The sequence below is a fragment of the Grammomys surdaster genome, unplaced genomic scaffold (assembly GCF_004785775.1).
Source record: "Grammomys surdaster isolate TR1022 unplaced genomic scaffold, NIH_TR_1.0 165, whole genome shotgun sequence".
Taxonomy (NCBI): domain Eukaryota; kingdom Metazoa; phylum Chordata; class Mammalia; order Rodentia; family Muridae; genus Grammomys; species Grammomys surdaster.
In genome coordinates, this window is record NW_021604613.1 from 12,067,150 (window position 1) to 12,079,885 (window position 12,736).

General features: G+C 44.6%; 1 protein-coding gene across 1 annotated transcript in view; it reads left to right on the forward strand.

Annotated features, from left to right (window-relative positions):
• LOC114619795 (aldehyde oxidase 4) overlaps positions 1-12,736 on the forward strand; it is a 70,280-nt gene that overhangs the window by 5,371 nt on the left and 52,173 nt on the right. Inside the window, exons 3-5 of the mRNA XM_028765719.1 lie at positions 4,918-5,014; positions 9,036-9,144; positions 10,763-10,889. Coding sequence (XP_028621552.1) covers positions 4,918-5,014; positions 9,036-9,144; positions 10,763-10,889 — 333 coding nt within the window. The remainder of the gene's footprint in view (positions 1-4,917; positions 5,015-9,035; positions 9,145-10,762; positions 10,890-12,736) is intronic.

Here is a 12,736-nt window from a genome sequence, read left to right on the forward strand (position 1 = left end):
CAATCCCACTACCCTCTTGCTTCTGCTTAAAGCCTGACTCACTTCTTCCAGTACTTGCAAGCTTTTTTCAGAAGACCAAGGTTCTGTGATACTCAGGACAATAAAACAAAAGCTGATAGAGCTCTGTAGCTGACATGCCGGATTTCAACACACTAACACAATTAGAAAGTGCACAATCAATGCAACTTACATTAAATACTGTAGAAGAAACAAACATAATTTTAACTTGACAATTAAAAGAGCCTTAATGCATGTACTAACACTTGTTTGAAATTCAGATCCTGTCCCAACTTTATCTCTTGAAAACATAACATCATAGAGAATTGCAGCTAACTTCCAAATATGTCTCTGAAAATGTCCAGAACCAGCCTTCCAAATGAAGACTATTATTTCCAATATTGGATTGATTTCTAGACCAGTACATGATTGAGTCCAAATAACTGGTTACATTTAAGAAAAATACTAGAGTCATTATAACTTCTCTTTTTCATTCTCTGGTCCACAGGGTCTAAAAACTTGAGGCAAGGCAGCTTGTCCCATCAGGGTTATAGTAGGCAAAGGTGGGTCAGGAACAGATGTCCAATACAGGTTCCCAGTCACCACTGTCAGGGCACTCAGCAAGCTCACAGGTCAGCATCCTTCTTTGTCCCAGCATCAGCATGTCTCACCTGTCTTTCTGGCAGCTACCTTGCTTCTTCAGCATCGTAGGATCCTGGGCATGTTAGAGCTCCTGGGAGTTCAGCCTCCTCTGGGTTTTGGGGGATTGGGTGCAGAGCTGGCACCCTAGGACTGCTCCAGGCACTGGTGCAGACCAGAAGGGTCTATTACATTTTTACCTGAGCAAAACAAAACAAGAAAACCAACAATAACAAAAGCCAAAAACAACCCTTCATCCCACCCCCACTCCTGCACCAGACTAGGAGTGCTTACTCTAGAGGCAACTTCATGGCTTCCAAGCCCGTATTCTCCCCAGTGATTATTTAGACTCTCTAGGCAAACTTGTATTTGAGTGTGACAGTGAGATTAGCACTCACTGGTGTTCGTGCCCCTGCTTACACAATCTCCATACAAGCTTACATAGAACTGCACACACAAGCACAGAAATGCATGTAAGTGCTGTGCTCTAGCTACCAATACAGCACCAATGCTAAGCTCTTGAGTTAGCCAAAAAAAAAGTCCCTTTTTTTTTCCACATTTGGCAGGGGGGAGAGAGAGAATCATCTGGATGTCATCAGTTGAGGAGAGCTGGGTAATAAAAAATAAAGGGTTGTCTGTCCTATTCTGTAACTTCCCATGAGACTATAATAATTTTTTAAGTTAAAAATATGTGCTCACTGGGGCTAGGAAGACAGTGCAATCACTAATACATTGTCTTGCAAGAACAAAGACATGAGTTCAACGCCGAGACCTGCAATAGAAAAGCCAGGTGTGGACCACTGGGGAGGCAGAGACATCAGATCCCTGGTCCTCACTGACTGGCCAGCTAAGCCTACTTGTCTAATTTAGAATAGTGAGATCGAGAAAAAAATATATCAAAAAATATTGTTGACTGTACCAGAGGAATGACACCGAGGTTGGCCTCAGACCTCCATGTGGGCACATACACACTGAGCTTTGTAGACAGGCACTAGGAATCCAGCAGTGAACAAGATAATACTATCCTGTCTCCCTCTGTCTCTCTCATCCCAATTAACACTTCTAAAATAACACTTCATCACTCACTTGTCCTACCTAGACAAAAGTGTTCTAGAAATAGCTTCTCCCTGGTGTTTAACTCCCCGCTCCCCAGACTCCCTCCCACTACCTAAGCCACACAACCTGACTTCTAACATTATCATTTTACAGCCCCCTCTCAGTGAGGAGATGACGACCTTGGCCCAGTGCTCCATTCCCCTCACAGTCTACACAGTCTGAATCCTCATCCCCATCCCACCACCTCCCCGTGCCCCACTGCAAGATCTCACCACTGATCAGCAAACCCCAGCTCTGCCTTCCCTTGAGAATCAGCTCTGAAACCCACACGCATCCTACCATGCTTCCTCTAGACTTCCTAAAATGGAGCAATATCAAGAATAAGCTGAAAATGCAGATTCCCAGGTGACTATGGCCAGAACCAACACTAGATAAAATACCTCACTCCCAGGTTCCCAGCATCCTCTCTGCTCTTTGCTGTTGGTGGCTAATATAAATAATATAAATGAGGCTCCCTGGAGTTCTAGGCCGCAACTTTTGATTAGAGTCAAGGGTTCTAGAACAGGGTTCTAGAACCTCAGCAAGTGGTTCTAATGAATTGGCCACAGGAAGGAAAAAATGCTTATCTGTGCTAGAGACCATGTCAACCTAGAGCACTTTCTCGGGACTCTTACAGTCTCTCCGGAGGTTCTGGTTCTATGTTCACATTCATACTCCATAATCTTTCCCTATATTGTATCTTGTATATTGCAGAAACGGAAGGCCCCACAGAAACCCAGATATTCTGCTGTCTTGAGTCCTGGCTTAGATATCAGGCCCAGACTGAGATACATGATGAAGATACTCATCTCCTGTCTATTCCAGCCCTTCCATGAACAGTCAGGAGCCAGCCTTGGAGGCCTTAGCGTCCCACTGTGTCACCACACCCATCCCCCACTGGCCTGCCCAGATATGCTGAGGCAGAGGATGCAGAATGCTAACAAGTGTTAAGATCTCTTTGAGATCTTAGCTCTGGGATAAACCATCTCTCAGAGCATCCCCAAACACTTGTCCTTCACATCGCAGACAGCGTTGTAATTTTCAAAATAAGTCTTATTCATTTACCTGCCATTCACGAACCCCTGGGTTCAATCCCTGACACCACAAACATCATTCGATAGTGTATATCAGAATCCCAGCATGTTGAAGGTAGAAGCAGGAGAATCAGAAATTCAAGGTCATCCTCAACTACACAGTGAATTTGAGGCTAGCCTGAACCACAGGAGAGCCTCCCTATCTTATGAACAAACAAACAAATAAAAAACCACAGTTTATATTCATTGAAATAGCAAATTTTATCAAGCACTAAGTATCCAGAAGCTAGATAAACACTGCCTCTAGCCCCATCATAGTGAAAGGGACTGCCACACCAGCCACACAGAGGAAGTAATGACAGCCATGCTGTGAGACACAGGAAAGCATGACCAGGCATACATGAGGAGGGAGAGAAATCAGATGAGAGTTGAGTAAAAGTTTTCAGAAAAAAAAAATGCTAAAGTGTTAGAGCCAAGGGTTTTCTGATCAACAACAGGGGGCCGGAGTGTCATGGTTTGGGAGAAATAAACAAAGTTTTTGTTAGCATGTGTAAAGAGCTGAAGGTGAGAATGGAGAGATATGACAGAAAATAAGAACAGACAAGCAATGAGAACCTTAAAGGACCAGGTCTGCCTTGGTGGCATGTCCCCTGTGCACGCTGTCTGCCCATTAACCCAAGGCAACTTCTGAGTACACTGCAGGACTGTCCATCTTGGCAGCAGGGAGAAATCTTTGAGGCAGATAGCATTTGGATTTCTTTACTTGAAATTTTCCAGACTCCTGGAACAAAAACAAATTACGCCTTTTGTGCCCTGCCCCGTGGAGCACTTTAAGTAAGGTCTGACCTGTATCACCTTCAGTTCTCTGCCTCAAGAGACCTGTAGTAAGCCCTGAGCTCCTGTAACTCAGAATTTAAGAAGAGTCTGGTGTGCAAAGCCTTCTGGGGAAGGCTTCAAAGAACTCAGCTAATTATTTCAAAAACTAGAAAGTATTCTGATTGCAGCACCTCATTAAGGGCAACAACTTACAGGAGGAAAATTATTTCTAACCTCCACCCAAGCCAATTATGGGTTCCACCCAAAATCCTTTTAAGCTGCACCCAGAAAAGGTCCCAAGCCAACTCTGGTAGATTCCTGGAAGCACCTAAAGAAGAGAATTTGCATATATCATTTGTTCTCTCTTTGAGAAAATATGCAAGTGCCTTACATAGTGATCTTGATAGCACTGGCTCAAGAGTCATGATTATTATTGTTATTTGTTGAACCCAAGGCTGCACACATGCTAGGCAAATGATCCTCTGCCGTGCTGTATCCCCTTAAACTGATGCTTTCTAATTCCATAAGAAAGTGAAGGCATTGCTGTACCAGAGAAAATTAAGCATCCTGGGAGAATTTTTCCAAATTTTACACAAACTGCCTTCTATGACATCCACAGAAGTGACAGTCCATGGATTCATTTTCCATTGCTCACAGTTCTGAGTTCTGTAAAGTTCATGAGTTTTTCCACATTGCATCTGGGTGCACACCCTGAGGTGCTGACAGGGTGCTTGTGAGTCTGTGTGTCTTATTCAGGAAAAATATACACGTGGTTCCCTGCAGAAGCCTCTGCTTTGACTGTAGACACTGCCTTGTACCCACTAGGAGTGCCATACCATCGCCTTTCTTGGTTTTGTTCTTGTGATACAGAGTCTCCCCGTGCATTCCAGGCTACCCTAGATTTCCCTATGTTACCCAAGTCATCCTCAAGCTCTTAGTAATCCCCCTTCCTCAGTCTCCCAAATCTTAATAATAATAAGTATAAATCAGAATACCCATCTCCTGCTACTTCTCTTTGATTGCTTAATACTGTTTTGGATGCTGAGGATAGAACCCATGGCTTCAGGAGGTGAGCTCTCTACCTATCTCTACCTACCCGACCTCCATTTCATCATCTTCCTAACTGAACTGGAAATTCCTATGTTCAGAAACTCTCTGGGACCCAATTTTCAGAAAGCTGGTGTGGTTCTTGAATGGTCTTTCTTCATCAGTGAGCTCAGATGTAAGTAGCAACTTGAACCAATCTTTCCAGCAGGAAGCTATGACCAATAAAACATGCTGTTTGTTATCAGCGCCCACAACATGAATCTCTTTTCCTTGACTCCTTTCCTTCCAGTCCATCTCACAGGGACTAAGTATGGCTGTGGAGGAGGAGGCTGTGGTGCCTGCACAGTGATGATGTCGAGATATGATCCAAAGGCCAAGAAGATCCAGTATCCTTTGCACTGCCTGGCTATGTTCTGGGCACATTTAGGGAGGATGAAAGCCTTCCCTGTGACTTTTTCCCCCTATGCACCACTTCCTCCTGTCTCTGAGTCTCTAACATGGTCACCCTGCCTCTGTTGTGCCATGAAACATTCATGAACTCCCAAAAGACCACCAAGGAGCCAAATATGTTGTAATCACATTAGTGTCTCTTTATTCAAACTCGAGCTTGGGCTACACCACAGGAGAACAGGAGGGAGTCCTGAGTCCAGTTTCAGGCAAGCATTTATAAAGGCAAGAAATGGGTATCTAACCTGGCACACATCTGATTGGGGGGCCATTATGGCCTTTAACATAATTGGCTGGTTCTGGGAGCCAAACCCTTAACTTCTGCTTTCCTCCTGACTGGTGGTTGTTAGGAAGTGAAGTGTCGGGGACAGGCTAATAACCTGGAGGTGCAGATTTGATGAGGAATAACCTGGAAACTGGTGTTAGATGCTGGCTTTGTTGGGGGGTAGCCTGGAAGCTGGTGCTAGGCATTGGCCTGTTAGTTAAATTGAGTTTAACCTTAGGTCAGGTTCTCTAAGATGAAGTCTGAACCCAAAAGATTTGGTCCCTCATTCCCTGCTTTCTCTGGTAATTAGAAGGTCCAATCATGGGGCTTCCTGAAGTTATTGGTTTTTTTTTAGAGGGCATCAGGGTTGTCATCATTCAGTCCTCTGGTGTCCCTGGGGCTTAGATAAGGGCCCCATCAGTGGGGAACAGGAAAGAAACCTGAGGTTGAATTCTCCTCCTGCTCAGGGTAGTCTTCAACTGCAAATGGGTCTGTGATTTCACGCTGTAATCTTATAACCTTTAGAGTGATGGGAGGACCTATTTTATAGAGAAGTTTAGGCCAAATATGTTTATGCGCCCATTGGATGGATACCTTTGAGATTGTCTAGCAATTGAGAGTCTTTAAATACAGCGATGGCCTCTGCCTATATGTCAAGAACAATGGGGGGAGGGGCGGTAATCCCGAACATAATGTCAAAAAGGTTAAGCAAAGGGAAGGAGCGTTAGTCAGTCATTGTCAATCCCTTAGGTCAATTTAGTTAAGGTCTCTTTTAGAGTTTTGTTCACTTTCTCTACCCATCCTGAACTCTGCAGTCCATATATACAATCAATCCCCAGAACATTGGCTAGTCCCTGACTTATCTGGGCCACAAAAGCTGGTCCACTGTCTGACCCTGTCATCTGAGGAAGCCCATACCTTGGCAGTATGTTCTCTAAGAGCTTCTTTGTCAGCGTGGATATAGTTTTATGCTTGGTGGGGAAAGCCTCAGTCTAACCTGAAAAGGTGCCTATAAACATCAGTAAATATTTAAATTTTTCTGGTTTTACCTCTGTGAAGTCTGTGTCTCAACACACTCTTGGTTTGGTGCCCCAGTATTGGGTCCCAGGGTTCTTCTCACTGGCAACTGCGTTGGTCAATTGACAGGCCTCACAGTTCTTAACAATTTTAGCTATCTTTGAGTGATATTAGCATGTCATATCAAATCCTTCACTCTCTGGACGCTCATGTGGAAGAGCGGTGGAGCTTCTGAAGTATGTGTAGTATCATTTCTTCTGGCACAGTGAGTTTATAATCTGCTGTTCTCTAACATTTGTCATAACACTGGGACATGAGCAGATTTCTAGTCCAGGTTGTGTCATCTTTTAAGTACTTAGTGTGGTCAGGGAACATAGAATTCCCTGGAGGTAGGGAAGTCAAGGGCAAGAGAGATTGCTGTCTCCTGAAATTGGGTTCTTCCCTCTCTAGTGTCCTGAGGAGTAGATATTAGCCAGCTTCTTAGGCCCCCATAGAGCCCTTAGTAGGGAGAGGATTATTTAATTTTTGATAGTCGTTTCTTCTTGCTGTCCCAAATATCTGCACTGGCAAGATTCTTATATTTCTTTAAAGCATTTTTTCATTCAATCTCCCTAATTTCTCCCTTCTTGCCTTTTTTTCCTATATTTAAGATTAAAGGCCTGGATTTCTTTATTTCATGTATACTTGAGAACATTTAAACAACTACCATTATATTCCCTTCTATCCTTAAAAACAATTAAATTTTATTTATCTCTATCCTCTGATTATTTGCTTGAAGGAAGCAGGCTGCATCTACCATCTGACTCTCTGCCCCAGAGCAGCCATCCTGTCTCTTTGTAAAGCAGGGACTCCCAGCATCTCAGCTAAGTCTCTCTGAGGTAGCTAGAATCCTTTTAAAAGGGCTCAGGGTAAATCCCCCCTGGGTGGCTCTGTAGCAGTAATTTGTCTAACTGCTCTGGGCCCCCAAAGGCTCACACTCACTCGCTGCACCGCCCTGGAGCTATCTGGATTCATGAATGAAACACACACACACCAGTTCATTTTAAATACGCCTTGGCTAGCTCAAAGACTGGGCACATCTAATCCTTCCCATGGCTAGCAAACATTCCCCTCCAGTATCCGGAGTTAACATCCTTAAAATCTGTATTTCACCTCTGCTACCCCAAACCCAATCAGGAAAATGGCCCGTGTGACTACTTTCCCTCATTCTCACATGTTGGCAGGCCTTTAGGTCTGGTCTTTCTTCTTCCCCATCATGGGGATCTCTGCCTCCTTTCCTTCCTCCTGCCCCCCGACCCCTCACCCCCTGTCCCCGGTTGCTAGCACATGCAAATCCTCAGGTCTTGTCTCAGTCTACCTGCCCAGCCACTAGCTATATGCCAATTCTTTATTGCCAATCAAATCTAGCTGTGGGTGGAGGCCTTCAGCATCTGGGAATGCAGCCTTTGGGAGCCAAATTGAATAGAGACAGCATTAGAAGCAATCCTTAACAGGGGCCATTATGGCCTTTAATATAATTGACTAGTACTGGGAACCAAACCATAAACTTAACTTCTGTTTTCCTCCTGATTGGTGGTTGTTAGGAAGTAAAGTGTCAGAAGCGGGCTTGTAACCTGGGGGTACAGATTTGATGGGGAGTAACCTGGAAACTGGTGCTAGACATAGGTTTTATTGGGAATAACTAGAAACTGGTGCTAGGCATTGGCCTGTTAGTTAACCTGAGTTTAACCTTAGACCAGGTTCTCTAAGATGGAGTCTGAACCTAAAAGATTTGCTCTCTCACCTCCATCTCCTTCCCGCAAATGTTCTGCTCAGCAGGACTTATTGTCCTATGTTAGGAGCTCTCCTGGTTTTGTTCTCTGTGGCTGTAAAAAAGTTCCTTTGCTTTTGAACTTTTCATCATTGTGTCCAAGACATCAGGGACAACTCATAGAAAACAACTTTTATTTGGGGCCAGAGTTCCAGAGACCTCAGTCCCTGGAGTGAGGGGATGAAGCACAGCACCTCTGTGGCAGAGGGAACAAGAGGCAGAGTCCACTTCCTGGTAGATCAGGAAGCAGAGGCCACCAATGAAGCTGGGTGCCAGGCTGTCACCTTCAGAGGCACACTTCGCCATCTACTTTCACCACCCAGCCCTCATCAAAGCCCCACAAAGGAGCACAGCAGCTGGGGGCACAAGCTCAGGACATGAGCCTGTGGGCCACATCTATTCTATTTTATTTTTTTTCTTGAGTTTATAATATAATTACATCATTTTCTACTTCCTTTCCTCCCTCCAAACCTTCCTGTATGCCTCTCTTTGCTTGCTTTCAAATTTATGGTCTCCTTTATCATTAATTACTGTTATATGTATGTTCTCTCTCTCTCTCTCTCTCTCTCTCTCTCTCTCTCTCTCTCTCTCTCTCTCTCTCTCTTTCACACACACACACACACACACACACACACACACGAATAGGGTGAAGGAAGATCACTTAGGAACCCAACATGGAAGTGTCTCTCTTCTGCTTCCTACACCTCTCATATCCAAGTTCTTTCTTAGGTATGTGCAGAAGTTCGTGGTTGTACAGGGCATCTTTTCCATGGTTGGGGAAATATACCCCTGTCATCCTCCTGGACTGAACTAACTCACCACGTTTCTCATGATTTCAGTGTGTTCTCTTTACATAAGCCAATTGCAGCCACTACCCAGCAACAGCGTGCCTGGTGCCCATCTGCTCTCTCCATGGGGCAGCCATTACCACAGTGGAAGGTGTGGGAAGCATCAAAAAGAGGATCCACCCGGTGCAGGTAAGACCCCGGTGTGATGGGGACCGGATGCCGATGCAGGCGTGGCCCACAGGCTGTTCTCCGAAGTCACCAGGCTTGAAAGCCCTCATGCTTTTGCATTCTAGTGTTGTAAGTGTCCTTGCATCATAGCCAGGAATCTTCTTCAGAGATCTCTTCAAGATACTGTCATTGACTGTTAAGACATCTTACTTAACTCAAGAGACCTTCATTCTTGCCAGTAACTCAAAGACAAGAGCAGTCTGACTCAAGAAGAAAATGAAATAGAAACCTGAAGCTTATAGAAAATAGACTTCCTCATTTCTCACTGTTGCCAAGTAAGGGATGCTGATGAGAGGTCAGATGTGTGTGTGAGGACTTCAGAAACATCTCCCAAATGCCTGCTACACTTAAAATGCCAAAGAGTGGCTGCTCATGTTTAGAAGGCTTGTCAAAGAAGAGGCAGTGTTATTTTCTTATGCCTGAGCAGGACATTCTGCTGGGGGATTTTAAGGGCAGAGTGGATGATACCCAGCATTCACCTCTCATCACTCTACTTATGCAGGCTTCCTTCGGCACTGAGTAGATGTAACTTTCCAGAGTCTTGATGGGACAAGAGTCACATTTATTGAGTGGTTGCCCCGGAGCAGGCTTGACCTGGGTTGCAAAAGCCTCTTGTTAAATATTCAGGGCTTCTGCCTTTAAACATATGTCTTTAAACATATCCACAGCTGAGTTAAACTAGAAGCACTTAAAATGCCTTGGTTTGTATACATTGTATTTGCAATAGTAGCAAAGGAATTTGTACAATGAAAATTGGAAAAGAAAATGCGCAGGTCTGTTTGTCTGTCTCCTCAAGAAAATGCACAGGTTTGTCTCCCCAGGAAAGCCAAGTGTTACAAACACCAGCAGGTTCTACAGCCAAGGCTACATGCCACAGAAGAGAGAACTGCCATGTAGCAATAAATCCAACACAGCCATATTGTCCCCCAGCACTAAAATAATATCAGTCCTTTCTCTGGAATCACACACAGGGTATTTGGCTTTCATTATAGGAACCATGAAGTTGGGGGGGGGGTATGTTTATCTGAGAGCGCTAGAATCATACTTGTGACAGACAGACAACTGAGTGTGAAGTGACAGACAGGCTAGACTGACCATCCTGACTCCATTTGCAGCTTCCTGGCTTAGGGTTTTTACACTGAACAGATAAACTGCCTTTCCCCACCACCCCTCCCCCACTGTTGTCACTGTGTAAGACGGTTGTGCATGATTTAGAAGTGTAACTAGCCCAACAACATGAGAGGGATGTTTACTTTTGAAGATGAAAACAAACAAAACAGCATGAGGATCTCCAGGTCACTTTCTTCCTCAAATTATACTTTCTTTTTCACAGATGGAGAGCCTTCTTCTAGAGAGAAGGAAGGGTCTTGAGCAATACCTGCTACTAGACACCCCCCCCTTCTATTTTTTATCAAAAATACATTGCGTGCACCTGACTTCAAGAAATTAATCCTCCAGGGGCAAATGTCCTCCTGTAGTTATTTTCAGTAAGCTTAGTTTATTCTCCACACTGCTGGCTAGTGTGCATGACAAGAAACCCAGAGGTCTGCTGCACTGATGCCGTGCCTTTGTCTCTCAGGAACGGCTTGCCAAGTGTCACGGCACTCAGTGTGGATTCTGCAGCCCTGGGATGGTGATGTCCATCTACACACTGCTGAGGAACCACCCGGAGCCGACACCTGATCAGATCACTAAGGCTCTTGGAGGTGAGGCTTTGGCAAGCAATGCGTAAGGAAATAAAGATGGCCATCTCTGTGTTGTAAAATATAATACTGCGAGGGGGTGTCGGGCTGACCCATGCCAAGGTGTCCCCCTGAGAAATGTAACAGGTCTCGAACAAGGGAGTTAGTTGGGGGAAGAGAGGGGAGTGTGGTAGGCAGGCAGACAGGAGCAGAGTCACGAGGGCAGAGAGGAGGGTGGAGCAAGAAGGACAGAAAGCAGGAGAGAGAGAGAGACCAGCAGGGAACAGGTGGGAACGAAGAGGACTCGGGTAGTGAGCAGCCCTTTTATACACCCTCTACCTCACTTGGCAGCAGGTGATGGCAGCAGGTGATGACCAAGCCACTGTAAGCTAGCACCCAACCCTTCGGAAAGACACTGAGGCAGACAGACTCCACCTTCATCCTGCAGCCCTGGGCTGGTAGTTGAGTGATTCTGGCTTCATCACTTTTCCTTTACTGGAGGTTTGAAGGCATTTCAGTGCCTGCTGCTAATGCTAATTCTGTCTTTTCCAAATGCAGAAATGGGGGCAGAGCGGAACAACAAGGCTTCATTGTTCTGTTTTTTAATTTAAATCATTCACTAAGCTTACTTACTAAAATTAATCCTACAAAGAGGAGAGCTTTTTTTAGGTACCATTCAGGGGGCTCAGAAACTGCTCAGAGCAGTTCAATTCCTAATATATATATTTATATATGTGGACTATATATATACTATAATATATATGTATTAACAATAAAGTGAGTTGTAACAATTCTGACTTTGTATCTAAAAAAGCATGTAAACAAATGTAGCTTCTATCACGGTCTTCCTAGGTTGTGGCACAAGATCTAAGATATTAATGCTGTTGGTGTGACTAACAGACATTAAAGCAAAGCTCCTGGCCCTTTTCCATAAACAGACACACACAAAACTCGATTATGATGAAACAATGCAGAAGGAAACTAGGTCAAAATTCAACTTAAATGTTTTTGGAATTGGCATATAAGTGTTCCTTGATATTTTTCTCTCAACACCATCTCCAGATTTTTCAATTTCTGGTTAATGGTCTTGGCTAGTAGTTTCTGCTGTAATTCTAACCAAGCCTAAATGGATTAAGTGATCAGTAATCTTCTTGTCTTCTGTGAAGTAATGCACACCTAGCAGAGCACCGAGAGCTTTGAGAATTGGGGATCTTGTATTTGGCATTCTGGTTGGCTGATTTCCCTGGGTACAGTCGGTCTGGACTCAGAGATGGACTATTGCCTTCCAGATTCTACGCCTATAATTCATGTAACAGCCCACATGGAAAGGACAGAGATATCAGCTGAGGGTGTCAGGGTACCCCTGACCCTCTGCACACACTCCTCAGCACTGAGGGTGAGAAAGAGCCAGCAAACACTAGGCATGAGGCAGATCCACTGGGTAGATAGCTTGAAGAGTGTATTTGGTGCAATTATCCTGAGAATTTTTTACAAATGCATAAGCATCCCATTGACTGTATATTATTACAAAACATAAACATGCTAAATTTTTTAGTACCTTCTATTACATAAAAGCTTCATACATTTATACAGTGTATACTGATCATACCTACCCACCTCTACCTCCTTTCTGCTCCCCCAGTGCTCTCACCCCCTCCCCTTCCTAACTTTTTTTAATTATTATTTTTATTGGATACTTTATTTACATTTCAGATGTTTTCTCCTTACCCCATTTCCCCTCTCCCACCCAGGAACCCCCTATCTCATACCATCTCCTCCTGCTTCTATGAGAATGTGCCCCCCCCGGCCCCCCCCCGCCCCCCGTGCCCCCCCCGAAATCCCCCCCCCACGGCTTGCAACCTTCATGGGAT